Here is a 13065-nt window from a genome sequence, read left to right on the forward strand (position 1 = left end):
CTGAGATTCACATATGCTGTAGACTCAAAATTACCTGAGTTTTCTAGTTTTTTGTTGGTGGTGGTGTTGATATTCTTGTTTTGGCATGAAGAACTCCTCTGGCTGCTCTTGTGCCTTACTTTGCTCTTACAGAATATCAGTGGCACAAAGTTATTGTGATATTTGATGCATGAATATTTGCACAGCATCCACCTAGTAGGATGATAAGCACATTAAAGATATTGCAGCACTGACTGATATACAATGTTTTTCCACAAAAAAGCATACATGAGAGAAGGACATGAACTGAGTCAGGGGCAGGAGAACAGAGATGTGCAGTAGGAAGCAAATACATCAAGGACTCCATAAAGCTTCTGTGGTCCCATGTACAAGGCATTAACTGTGCAATAAGCATTGTTAGAGCTCATCCTAGAGTTGTTACACCCCAGAAGGGTCCCAGGGAAGCTGCCCTGGCTCAGCCTGTCAATTCTTGTGAGCCATGGGGTTGACAGAGAATAACAAGCTATACCGAAGTCAGACACAAGAAATCTATCTCCTAAACTTCATGCCTGTCACAAAAGGCAAAAAAGGTGACCTGCACTCTTACTCCCAGAGTGGATGCTGAACGTGTTGACATGCTGAAGGGGATGCAGTCAGCTTCAGGTGGGTACCATGGCCCTAAAGTGACATGCCAACCACACTGTCTTGCACCCCACTCCCCACGCTTGGCTCAGCGAACACATATGTCTCCCTCCTCCGCTTTCAACACCCCACATTCCTCCGTCTGCCTGCGATTTCCAGCCCAAGCTGGAGAAAAGCAAAGCTGCACCTGGCAGAAGGTGCAAGGAGGACCATAAATCTCCATGCCATCACCCAAATAAACACTGCCCACCGCTCCTAACTCCACCCTGCCTTCCCCTCTCCTCCCTTCCCCAGGTGATGAGCTCAGTGTGCAAGTGGATGCGGCCAGGAATGATGTAGGGCACAGGTGAGGAAGAGCGGTCAACCAGTGCCCAGGCTGGAGGAATGCAGAAATGTCAGGGCAGTGGTGCAAAAACCACATGTGCCAAAATCAGATATATAGGCAACATTTACCAGACTGCATCGTGGGAAACTGCAGCCAGGGATTTTCACCATTTTCAGGATTATGTGGAAGCTGAGAAGAAGTCAGAAAGATTACCTAAAGATTATCTAAAAGTTGCATTTAGGGGCCAAAAGTGACACCAAATCTGCAGGCAGTCCTGTGGTAGAGTGATCAGTGTATACCAGTCATAACTTTTATTATACTAGAAATACAACCAAATGAGGATCCCACCACATTCAAATGGGACCCTGCAACCTGGTGAATGCTGCACCACTTAGCAAGAGTTGCAGCTTCAAATCCTAGCTCAGGATCCTCTGTTCGTGGTTTCTTGTGTCTCAGTCAATCCTTTCAGCTCCGCAGACCACTGTAATGCCAGTGACAATGCATGCGTGAGCAGTTGTCCTGATGGCATGCAAGAAATTCAAATAATGAAGTCTGAGCTTTCTCTTCCTCTTGTGATTCTCATTTCATGTGCTTAGCTATAACACAATCCTCCTTTACACCCTTAAATATTAACACAGCTATTCTCTTGATGTGGGATTCCTCATCATCATAGGAATAAATGATTAATTGTTACCATACCGAGCAAGTGCAACTTTTATAACTATATGAATCAGCACTGTGCCAAACCCTTCAAGAATAGTAACAGTGTTTGAGTATTTATTGCACTTTATTGCTTCCTGGATCATTTAAAAGGAATCGCTGACAAACAACCATTTACACAGGCTTTAAAGTTTGCCTTGGATGTACTGAGCAGTTCTGCATCTCAAAATGCAGACATACCTTCTTTCCCAGCAATTTAATGCTGGGTATTTGGCAGAAAACTCCACGGCTTGTCCAGCAAATGCTACTATTTGCAATGGCACATCTTGTGTGTTACTGGAAGATAATTTTAATGAAACTTTGAGCGTAGTTTTAAGTGCTGTTCTAACAATCATGCTGGCTTTGGTGATGTTCTCCATGGGTTGCAATGTGGAACTTCAGAAATTCTGGGCCCACATAAAAAGGCCCTGGGGTATTTTTGTGGGTTTCCTTTGCCAGTTTGGAATTATGCCTCTCACAGCCTTCTTGTTGTCTCTGGCCTTTAACGTGCTTCCTATTCAAGCTGTCGTAGTGATGATCATGGGATGCTGTCCAGGGGGCACAGCCTCCAATGTCATTGCCTACTGGGTGGATGGAGACATGGACCTAAGGTAAGGGCAGCCATTCTCTAAATAGTTAATGTACTTTCTACAGTGTAAACTTTATGTTTAAAAGAACTGTCTGATTCTTTTTCTTAGCTTCCTGCCCCATGCCTGGTGGAGCTTCCTTCTTATAAAGATGTTTAGTTAGTATAATAGTAGTAAATATAAGCAGAGCAGCAAATATCTTTGATTCATTTAGCATTTGTGAGGAAGACAGCACAACAGAATTCTGTATATTAGAAAATGCCTTTATTGTAAACCTTTAGATGCTGCAGAAAACAGACTTCTAAAATACTGAAGATTATGAAATCTTTCTTCAAGTTAGAACTACTTCTATGGTTTTGTTTCTTGTAAGATCTTGGGTAGTTTAAAAAAAAAAAAAAAAAAGAAAAAAGGATTTCAGGACCTGAATCCTGTGTACAAAATAGTGGCTGTGCAATAGTTGTTAAATGATGTTTCTTGAAAAAGATCACTGTTGGAAAAATATTTTCCTTCCTTTTTTGTTCTATACAATGAACAGACAGGCAGAGGTTTTCTTTTCAGGAACTAATGCAAATTAAAATCCCTTGTGCTAATTTTATCTACTCCTGGTACCTTTTGCAAAGTCTTCAAATTGAGGGAAAGTTTTACAGGCTAGAAGGCACTGACTAATGCAGCTCCATATACAGGGCACAATGAAAAAACTCCTTTGTGGCTAAGTGGGGTACTCTCAGTGCCGGGGCCCTCTGAACTCAGAAACAGATATGTAAGGCACTTGGCATGGTCTAAGGCATCAAACACGCAGGAGAATTGAACCCTATGCTTGATGCAAATTTCTGGGGAGTTCATTAACTCTAACAAACTTTAAAAATGAGACATCTTTTTATTTTTATATCCCAATTACTTTGCTCTAAAATAAACAGGATCGTTTCTCTGTTTCCCACAGAGTAACATAAATTGGAGCATTCATCCAATCTATCATGCCAGTCTGAAATAGAAATGGAAAAAATAATAGAAGTAAGAAAGATGTGGAGCTAAGGCAAATAGGCTAAAAAAAGTTAATATTTCTAGCTTTAATAAGACATTTTTTCCATCCCTTGAAAATAATGGACTTTTCTGTAACATACAGGTGCTAATGTAATGCCTGCTTCCAAATTATGTATGAAGTCAGCTCTGCTAATCACCAGCTTCCTCACTGTGGAGGAAAGACCTATGATATTAGAAACTGTAAGGCACTTTATTTAAATAAATACAGGTCTAAGAAACCACAGATGGAAAGATACTCAGCTCAAGTCTGAAATTCTGTCCTAATCTTTCCCAGGAAGAATACACTGATCTAAACTATGCTTTCTCAGCTCCGTATGTTCAGAGTCACACCACTGAAATCAGTAGTAAAAATCCAAATTGATGATGTTATAAATATGAGTAGGGTTTATATCCAGTGACACTGGCAGAGCACAAAGCAAATTCAGAATACCTATAAAAGGTTATGCTTCAGGTAAAGACCTTTACCTTAAGAAGTCAAAGACTTTTGGTCAGTACCTTTGTGACAGTAATTCAGGGACCAGGAGATATGGGATGTATACCAACGCAAGCATCTTCAGTTCTTGATAGAAGAATAACAGTATAAGTAGTGTGCCTGGTTTCTAGAGTCAGGGCAACATTATAGAAAGCTTTCCCATCATGTCAGAGAAAGGTTTTTCTCTTTACCAATAATATTTTATGTTTATATATGACAATGCATCACCACTGTCTACAGTCCCGCTTCAAAAGATCACGGTGCAAATAGACCACAAGTTAGAGCAGGAATTAATTTTCTACTGCTCATACAATCACAGGGAGGTGAAGTATGAGGTTTTATACCTTTCTTAGTAACTCACACCCAGATGATATCCTTTAAAGCTTCCCATAGGGACACTTGTTTATGACATCTCTTGACATTTCACAAGAACAACTGCTTCTGAAGCACCATCTCCTCTGCTCCATGGCTCCCCAGGGAGCTTCTGTGAGCACAGGGACTAAGGTCAGAGAACAGGCAGAGTTTAGAGCAGGATGTAGTAGATACAGGGACAGTACGAAGATGTAGGAAATACAGAGGTAGGAAAAATAAGCTCTTTTATCCATTTGGGGCTTCACCTGACACTAAATGTAACCCATGGCTCTTTTTTCTCTGTATGTAGGAACTCTCTTACTAGAGGGTCCTACAAAGTTCTGTTCAATGACACTGAAGCAGAGTGATAGGAACCAAAATTAATACAGATATTCCTGTGGTTTCTGCATTAATTGTTCTAGATTTCTCTGTATCGTTCCAGTTGGTGCGACAGGGTCAGTAGCTCCTTTGCTGGGGGCAAACAACACAAAAGAGATATCAGAACTAAGGCTCATAAGTTTCCCAAGACCCTTACCTAGAATACTCATTATTTTTATGTCAGAGGAGTGTGACTTGTAGGCACAATTTTATTTTTTCTACTCAAATTCTGAGAATTTCCTCTTTATTTTAGCTGTCTTGCATTTTCCTGCTTCTTCATACCTACAGCAGAATGTATCTTTTAGTGCAAGGTGTATCAGACCTGATGGTTTCAAGGCTTTATATTTTAAACCAGAAATGTCTTTGCACAAACTAAAGAAGTAACTATACTTATGCTCAGCTTCTCTGAGTAATTATCAGCACCTACTCTTTGGCCTAGAGCAAAACAAGCCAGAAATGTGTATTTTATTATATCACACATCCTAAACGCTGAAATAATTTTGTTTTATGCTGTTGACTTTGGAGTGAAATTTTAACATTCTAGAACTGCTGGTAAAATGGAAAGCTCTATTTGATGTCCATCTGACCCTGTCTAGCTTGCCACCCTCTCAGAAGCCAGCCAGCCAGACAACATGCAGACAGACTTGCCAACAGACCTTCCTGATGGCCTTCTGTCTGACTGCCTCCTTTGCTCTGAAAGTTATTGTTCTGTGGCAACAGAACACGTTGATATTTTATGTTCCTTTCTCTTCAACAGAAGCCGTTCCTTCCATTTAGCATTTTTCTAGCCTGATATACAGGATAAATTGACTGTAGCCAGCAGCATTTCTTGCCCACCCTTTTATAAGCTGTTAAGTCATAAGAAGAAAATAAGAAAGACTATAGGCTAGCACAAAATGAACTGTGACTCTAACCAATTTCTTTGCAGCATCAGCATGACAACTTGCTCCACAGTGCTTGCAATGGGAATGATGCCACTTTGCCTCTTTATTTACACCAAGATGTGGACTGATTCTGATGCAATTGTACTCCCTTATGACAGCATTGGTGAGTCCAGTGAACCAACACTTTCCCCTCTGACTCTCTTCTTTATCCTCCCTCTAGTAACAACCACCTTTATACCATAGTCCTGCAGAGTCATGAAGAAATGACCATAGATTTAAAAAAAAAAATACTCATCGTCCTGCTTTCTAATATCTTCTGTGGGAATTATCAACCTAGATCACTTTAAGTCATCAACAGCTCTACAGAACAAAGACTTGAAGTAATAAGTATGGTACAGATATTTACCATGAGGTTGTGCATGTTTTTCTTTCCAAATGGTTTGGAGACCTGCATGGTACTTGAATAAGAATATAAAATAATTTGTACAGGAATAGCTGCATCCCCTGAATGAAAGTGTTTGTTAACAGCTTTCAGGCACAATCCTGCCAAGTGCTAAGTGCTGAGGCCGTAATCTGGCAAAGTACTTAAGCACATGTGGATAATTAAGCAAGTGATTAAAACTGCTGAGTCTCTTTGAAAAGCTGCAATCTACTCCACCAATAGTGGCTTCATTTGACTTCCTGTCAAAAATCTTATCCAGCTACAAAAAAAGAATAGTCAAACTATCTAGAAATACATGCTCCAGTGCTTTGCAAAGCTGTGGCCCTAGTGTTTATCAAGAGTGGTTCCATGTTGTGCTAATCTTAAAAAGCAGCAGAGTCACTTTCATATCCTTCATTTCCCATTGTCCTGGGGAAAAAAAACCCAACACATACATTGCTTGTGCTTTCAAAATAAATACTGGAGAGGGGAGCCCAAAACAAAAGAAGCTCTAATCTGGGTTTGATATGGTACAGTAGCAAAACACCTGCAGACAAAATGAACATTTAATATAGCTACTCTCATCACAGGATAGTGATGATTAGCACGCTCAAATTTCTGTTTGCCTTTCTGACACAGGTGAATGAGCATGTAGCTCAACAGAATGGCAATTGCTTCAACAGGCTGCCAAAGATAACACTCTATAGAAAAGCAAACAGGCAGGTGTGGGTAGACTGTGCATGCGTGCTCTGGAGTGCGCATACCTTAAACATCCTCTGAATGCTTGTTTCATACCCCCAGCTTCTCTCTACACTGTGTCTGTCCTCCTGTCATGAACTTCTGCATGATACGTGGGCTTAACTTGTCTTCTTTCTTCTTTTTTACAGGAATTTCACTGGTAGCTCTTGTTATTCCTGTTTCATTTGGAATGTATGTTAACCACAAATGGCCTAGTAAAGCAAAAATCATACTTAAGGTAGGATATATAAAGCTGAAGCGTTAGTAATTATGGACAAATTATGGAATTAGAGGCACCACTGAAGCAGTATATTCATAGTATTAGTATCTGACTTCATAAGAGTTTTCAGCAGTTTTCAGCAGAAAACAAATGAGATGCTGCGGAAATGTATTGCTCTCCCCCTGCATAAACATGCATGAGTTGCATACATTATTAGAAACCATTATTATCCAAAGAGCCTACTTTTGGTTTTGGCTACAACTAAGTTGGTAACTGGGTTCAGTTTATAATGTGAACTGAAGTGGGAAGTAAAGTCATTCAGGTCAACGGGAAGCAGTTTTTCTCTGCAAAATAATAAAAAATTAAAACATTCTGAATCAAAGAAAAAATCTACTTTTAAACCAGTTTATTGATTTTGGAGGCAATTTTGAGTGTAAAGTCAATTTTTATTTAAATAGATTTTGAAAATGTTCTAACTGTTAAAAAAATATATTCACAAAATTCAACTGTGTTTACAAGATAGTTTCAGATGCATCAAAAATATGGGTTATTTTGGCAAAAAATATTATCTCCAAAATAATCATAATCATAATCGTAATCGCTTAGCTGCTTTTAATGTTAACAGCAAACTAATCATTCTGAACATGAGGTTTAGGTTTAAAGTGATTGTCAGATATACTGAGTACTTTTGGCCTTTGTTAGCCATATATTATGGTTATATATATATGCTAACATATATTTTCTAAATTTTCTTAAACAAAACTAATCTGGCAACTGGTTATTCTACCTATACCTCATTACCATTTCTCTGCTCAGGTAGTATAGAAAACAAAGTCCTTTTAAGTCCAGTTCATTTTCTTCAATTATTAACTTACTGTGTTGTATTTTAAAATGCGTTCACAGCTTACTTATGAGTACTATTGAGTGCTGGTTTCAAAACTGTATTATTCCTGTTTAATCAGTTAAGGGAAAAGTATGGTCTTGAACTCACATGAAAAGACACTCTATTTGTTCTCTCAGCAAAACACCATTTAATTCTCTTTCTGAGTGGATGAGCAACCCACAGCAGGGTCCATTGACAGTTTGCTTTATGTAGGACAATGAAGCATCAAGTGAATATTGAGCCATAGCTGCTAGATTAACGTCCATACAGTGAGAAATGGAAATAAGAACACAAAGACAGTGTTCCAGGTGAAACAGAAGAGCTTGTCATGGCCAGACCATGTTTCTTCTTCCTAGGTGCATGTGGTTAATAGGTCAGTCAAACAAAAGTGCTTGTTCAGTCAGTGCTCTTAAAAAGGCTTCCGCCAAAGACTGATGAAGTCAGTTCAATGGGAATTTATATTTTAGCTGAGAAATGGATTCTCCTAAGATTAGCCCCAGAAGTCTGCTGGTAAGATCCCTGGCAATATATGTCATAAGGGCAGATGTTTCACTTGGATATTGACAAAAGAGTGAGATATCACTTCCTTTGTCAAGCAGAGGTGAGGATCTCTGTATATTCAGGTGCAGGAAATAAGATCAGCTCAGTGACTAAGAAATGTCATACGAGCTAGCAGCCAGTTTTCAAATACAAACTTTCAACTACATTAAAGATTTACTCCACTTGGTAAACAATTTTCTATCACTAATGATCTAGCATCTAGTTACCATATACTGTACTAAACCCTAAAGTGTGACTATCCAAGAAGTGGGAGCATTTTATTGACTATAAGGTTGTCAGTTTCCCAACAACGTGGGAAAAATTTTCTAATTTGTGCACTATTCCTCACTCATGTCACACCTGTGGGATAATTTTTAATCTCCAACTCTAAGTACTATTATAGCTAAGGCTTCAAGAGACTAGCTTTATAGGTATATGCTATAGATACCTATTATTGCTGTGCCTTGATCTATATCTGTAGTCACATATTGAAGTACATCGTACATTTTCTGTTTGGGAAAAATTGAAGCTGTCTAATCTGTTTGCCTGCTGTGAATTACGTTGTCATAAACTTTAGATTTTATGTTTAATAAGATGTTTCATTGACTCAGAGACACTCACAGGTCTATTTGACGCTATGTTTGATGCCACCAAATTTCTTTAGGGTCTTTCATTCACTCAGTCCTTCCTCTTTCCCCTCACAGATCGGTTCCATTGTAGGAGCAGTCCTCATTGTGCTCATTGCTGTGGTTGGGGGAATACTCTACAAAGGCTCCTGGATTATATCACCCAAGTTATGGATCATTGGCACCATATTTCCTGCAGCTGGCTATTCTCTGGGATTCTTTCTGGCCCGCATAGCTGGTCTGGCTTGGCACAGGTATAGATTTCTCTGTTATAAAGATCTTATTTCAGCTGTTAAAGATTTTCTATAATGATTAATCAATGCTGCGAATGCTCCCTAAACATTAGCTACGCCACAGTCACTCATTCCCCAACCCTGTTTCTGGGATACTATGTGTAGATAAAACTTTTCTGTGCCCACTTTTATTTACAGATTTTAACTGTACTATTTCCTCCAGTCTTCCCCTTGTGTACCCAAGTCCTGCACTTCAAAGGAAGTAGACAAGACAGATCTGACTTATGAGTTGGTTGGGACTGTGGTAAAATTTCTCATGAGTATGAGACAGACAACAATTTAGAATATAATTACAAGAAAGGGAGACAGTGGTTGTTACTGAATATAACATACATGCCTTGAAGTTGGAGTACCGTCCTTTACAATTGCTGAACTGCCATAAATTGTTCTGGTGATAACACCCACATGATTTGTAGAGTGTTTTGTTGACTACTTGAGCTTAAGGATACTGTTTTATCAGTTACTGTATGTTTCTTGCTTATCCAGATTACTAAAAAGCATAAGGACACTCAGGTTGCTATTTCACAATTGTCTTTGTATGATTCCCTTCAGATGTCGTACAGTGTCTCTGGAAACAGGCATGCAAAACACTCAGCTATGTTCAACTATAGTACAGCTCTCCTTCAGCCCTGAACAACTTGAACTGATGTTTACTTTCCCACTCATCTACAGCATTTTTCAGCTGTTGTTTGCACTACTAATTTTAGCAGGTAAAGTATAGATAATTTCTGTTATAGCATTATAATTATCATTAATACTGTTAGTCTCATTTTTCATGGATATGGAGAAAAAAATAGGGGATAAAAAATAGTCAAATAGAAAACAGTTAAGTAAATAAGGACCCAAATTATTACTGAGCACGACCACTGTGCTGTGACCTGCACTTAATGAGGAATATACAAGGCTCAGCTCAAGATTTGGAAGACCGCTGTTTTTTCAGCACAAGGGAGAGGATCTCCACCACCTACAACCAGTCACATGAGAATACCTTGAGCACACAGTTGTTATAATATCCCTTGGCCAAGGAAGGGCAAATGTGTTTTCTTCCACCACCCCAGGGTGCCTGGCCATACAGCTGCACAGCAGGGCCATCCCCACAGGTGTGCACAAACTCCACCTCTTATCAGCTGTTGAGAGAACAGGTATTAGTTTCACAGCTAATGTGAGAAAATACCTTTCATTAGAGGTAAAGGTCTCTTTTTTCTTCCCACATAGCACTGCTGCTACTACAACTAACCCATTGTGGGCTGGGACCTTGTCTCTGTTGCTCACCTCTAAAACCAGCTGTGACTATTGAGCTCCCACTCCCAAACCAGAGGCCTTACCCAACATCAGAGCACTGCCCCAGGGATGCAGCCTGCGAGGTCCAGCCCTAGCTCAGACCTCTCTGGCAGGCAACAGCTTGGGAACAGACCAAACACCTTGTCCCAGCTCCTGACAAACAGGAGTCACGTAGAAGTAAGAGTCAGTCCCAGAGACTCAGCCAAGAGCCGAAAGGATTCCCAAGGGAGACAGGCAGTACTTTTAAAATTCACTGCACGCAACAGGAACACAAAGCAATCAAACACCAAATGAATAATTTAAAATATTTTCCTTGTTATTTTCTAAACAAACTTTTCCAGCAATGAGTGCTGTTGACATAAAATAGTTAAATATAGCTTTAAAGAAAATGTCTGAAGGCGTTGGAATGTTTTGGCAATATAAGGAAGGAAAATGTTGCATGGCTACATGTTACTACAGTGTCTTTTTCAAACAATTGTTATAATATCTTTATTTAATACTAAATATACACAAATTTCCAGGCTACCGTGTTTACAGAAGACAGCGGGTCAAAACAAAGACAGATGTTGAGAAAACAGAGGAAAAAGACGATTCAAAATCCGCATCATCACAAGCTCAAATAAATGGAGGATTTGTATCAAATGAGACTAAATAGACAATTACCTCTGTTCCCACTAGTTGAAAAGATATAAGATATACGGTTTACTTAAAACTTGTTTTTTCACATGCCATTGCTTCATGAAAATATTTCACAAAAGGAGATCTGCTTATATTGTACAGTAAGACTTTGAAATTACTAACTTATGAAAGATTTTTACTTTGATTTTGAACCCAGTTTTTGCCACAATTGTAGAATATGGTTTTGAAGATAATTCCCTAAAAATATTTAATGTTTTATTACGGCTTATTTAAAGAAAAGCACAATAAAGGTGGGCTATTGCTAAAAAAAAATGCAGATATTTGCACTGCCAACTCCAGCTTATGATCCTTCAAATGCATCTGTTAGTCTCAACGCCAACACCAAACAAGGAGAAATCTTGTAAAAGTGCCTGAGCAGCAACAGGAGTTGATGTGGAAGATCTGATAAGACTACAGGACTTTCACTGAGCATGAATCAACCATGAAATTGGAACAAGCTAATAATGAAATAAGGTTTCATTTAGGTCAGTCTGGGCAGACTAAAGTCATTGTGCTGTGTTAATTGCTTGAAGCATTAATTTATTCTAAAGCTATAATTTTAACAAGTGCAATGTACCTTATGACTGTAATTCTTTTTTTCCCCAAAATAATTAGGAAGTAACACCATCTTCAGTCTGGGTCTTTTATATGCAGGAAACATCAACAGAGAGACAAAGCTGAAGGCATAAGCCTAGAGCAATTTTAGTGTGACAGATTCATATAAAGGAGCAGGCAGAGATTTTGGACATCTAAGAAATTATCAACTGCTGTAATGAAGGGCAGGAATTTGAAAGTAGAACAAAATTGACCCAAATTCATCCAAGACTACTTTCACGACTGTTAACATAAGACAACAGTGCTTGTAGAGATTTATATATTTTTGTTATTTTATGAACTCAATAAATTTGACCTGACATTAGATATAGACACTGATGTAGCTGATAACTTTAGTATTTTAGTTATATGAACCACCAAAAGAAAGAATTGGATGTAAACATTGTTTGTCTCTGAAAATTCAAGAGAGCATACGGAGAGCTATCTTAAGTGTGTGGAGAAAATGAGTATAATTCTAAGAGAAACAGTGTGGTAATTTTTTTGCAGCTTTAATTTTTTGTGGATACATTCAGTATCATTAGTCCCGTAGCTCTCATGTAAAGAAAACGTCCAGAGAAGTTTAGATGAAAGGAGTGAGAGGTCGTCTGGCCAAAAAATTGAAGAATGAGCCAACTATCAACAAATGGAAACTATACACCTCTTTGTCATATTCAAGTGGACCTTCCAAGGCATTACGAGTTAATGTGGCAGAGTTTTTATCAACACAACTGAAATTGTGGAATTTGAGTTCCAGACGCATAGCTTCCCGCTGCTACAGAAAAGTGTATTAAGCAAAGAATAAACTATTTCTATCTACCATATGTGGGGCAAAGGGTCTCAAAATGTGCCTGAGCTCTGGGAGGCTTGAAGCTGTTTCGCTTTCAGAGGGAATTCAGAGTGGCCATAACTTCCAAGGAGTGGAACACTTAGTAGGAGTTAGCACATAATAAGGCATGCTATGTTTTCTAGAAGGAAGGTTAAAAAGAAAAAGGTAAGTCTGTTATGGAGGAGTCATAAAGGTAAAAAAACACATTCATAAAGAAAAGGATAAGCTGCTATTTGTAACATCTGTGGTAAAAAGACAGTTGTCTTACCCCATTTCCATCAAAAAATGGGCAGCAGAAGTTAGTTATGATCATGCCTTTCTTACACACCAAGCTGCTACTCTTTCCCCATGCTAAATTTCAATGCTCCCAGGTATATTTTAAGAAGTTTTTCAAAACGTATGGAAGAATAATAGTTTGTCTTGCTTATACTATGTATGTGTGTGTATTTAAAACAACTGTATAAACACTGAACTGAATAAAGTCAGAAACTATTTATAATTTTGCCCACTGGAGTAATTTAAGGTGGAAAGAACTGAGACTGAAACCTAACATGCAGACGAAGTTTATGGCTTTGAGATGTAACAAAAACACCTCAGATCATATGCG

General features: G+C 38.7%; 1 protein-coding gene across 1 annotated transcript; it reads left to right on the forward strand.

Moving 5' to 3' along the window:
* Window positions 1–1834: 1834 nt before the first annotated feature.
* Window positions 1835–11015, forward strand: SLC10A2 (solute carrier family 10 member 2; the record flags this gene model as incomplete). The annotated part of the gene is made up of 6 exons (XM_080353727.1): window positions 1835–2256; window positions 5403–5521; window positions 6667–6755; window positions 8865–9040; window positions 9632–9789; window positions 10882–11015. The coding sequence occupies 6 exons, from the start codon at window positions 1835–1837 to the stop codon at window positions 11013–11015; spliced, it is 1098 nt and encodes a 365-aa protein (XP_080209853.1).
* Window positions 11016–13065: the final 2050 nt, after the last annotated feature.

The sequence above is a fragment of the Nesoenas mayeri genome, assembly GCF_963082525.1.
Source record: "Nesoenas mayeri genome assembly, chromosome: 1".
NCBI classification, from domain to species: Eukaryota; Metazoa; Chordata; class Aves; order Columbiformes; family Columbidae; genus Nesoenas; species Nesoenas mayeri.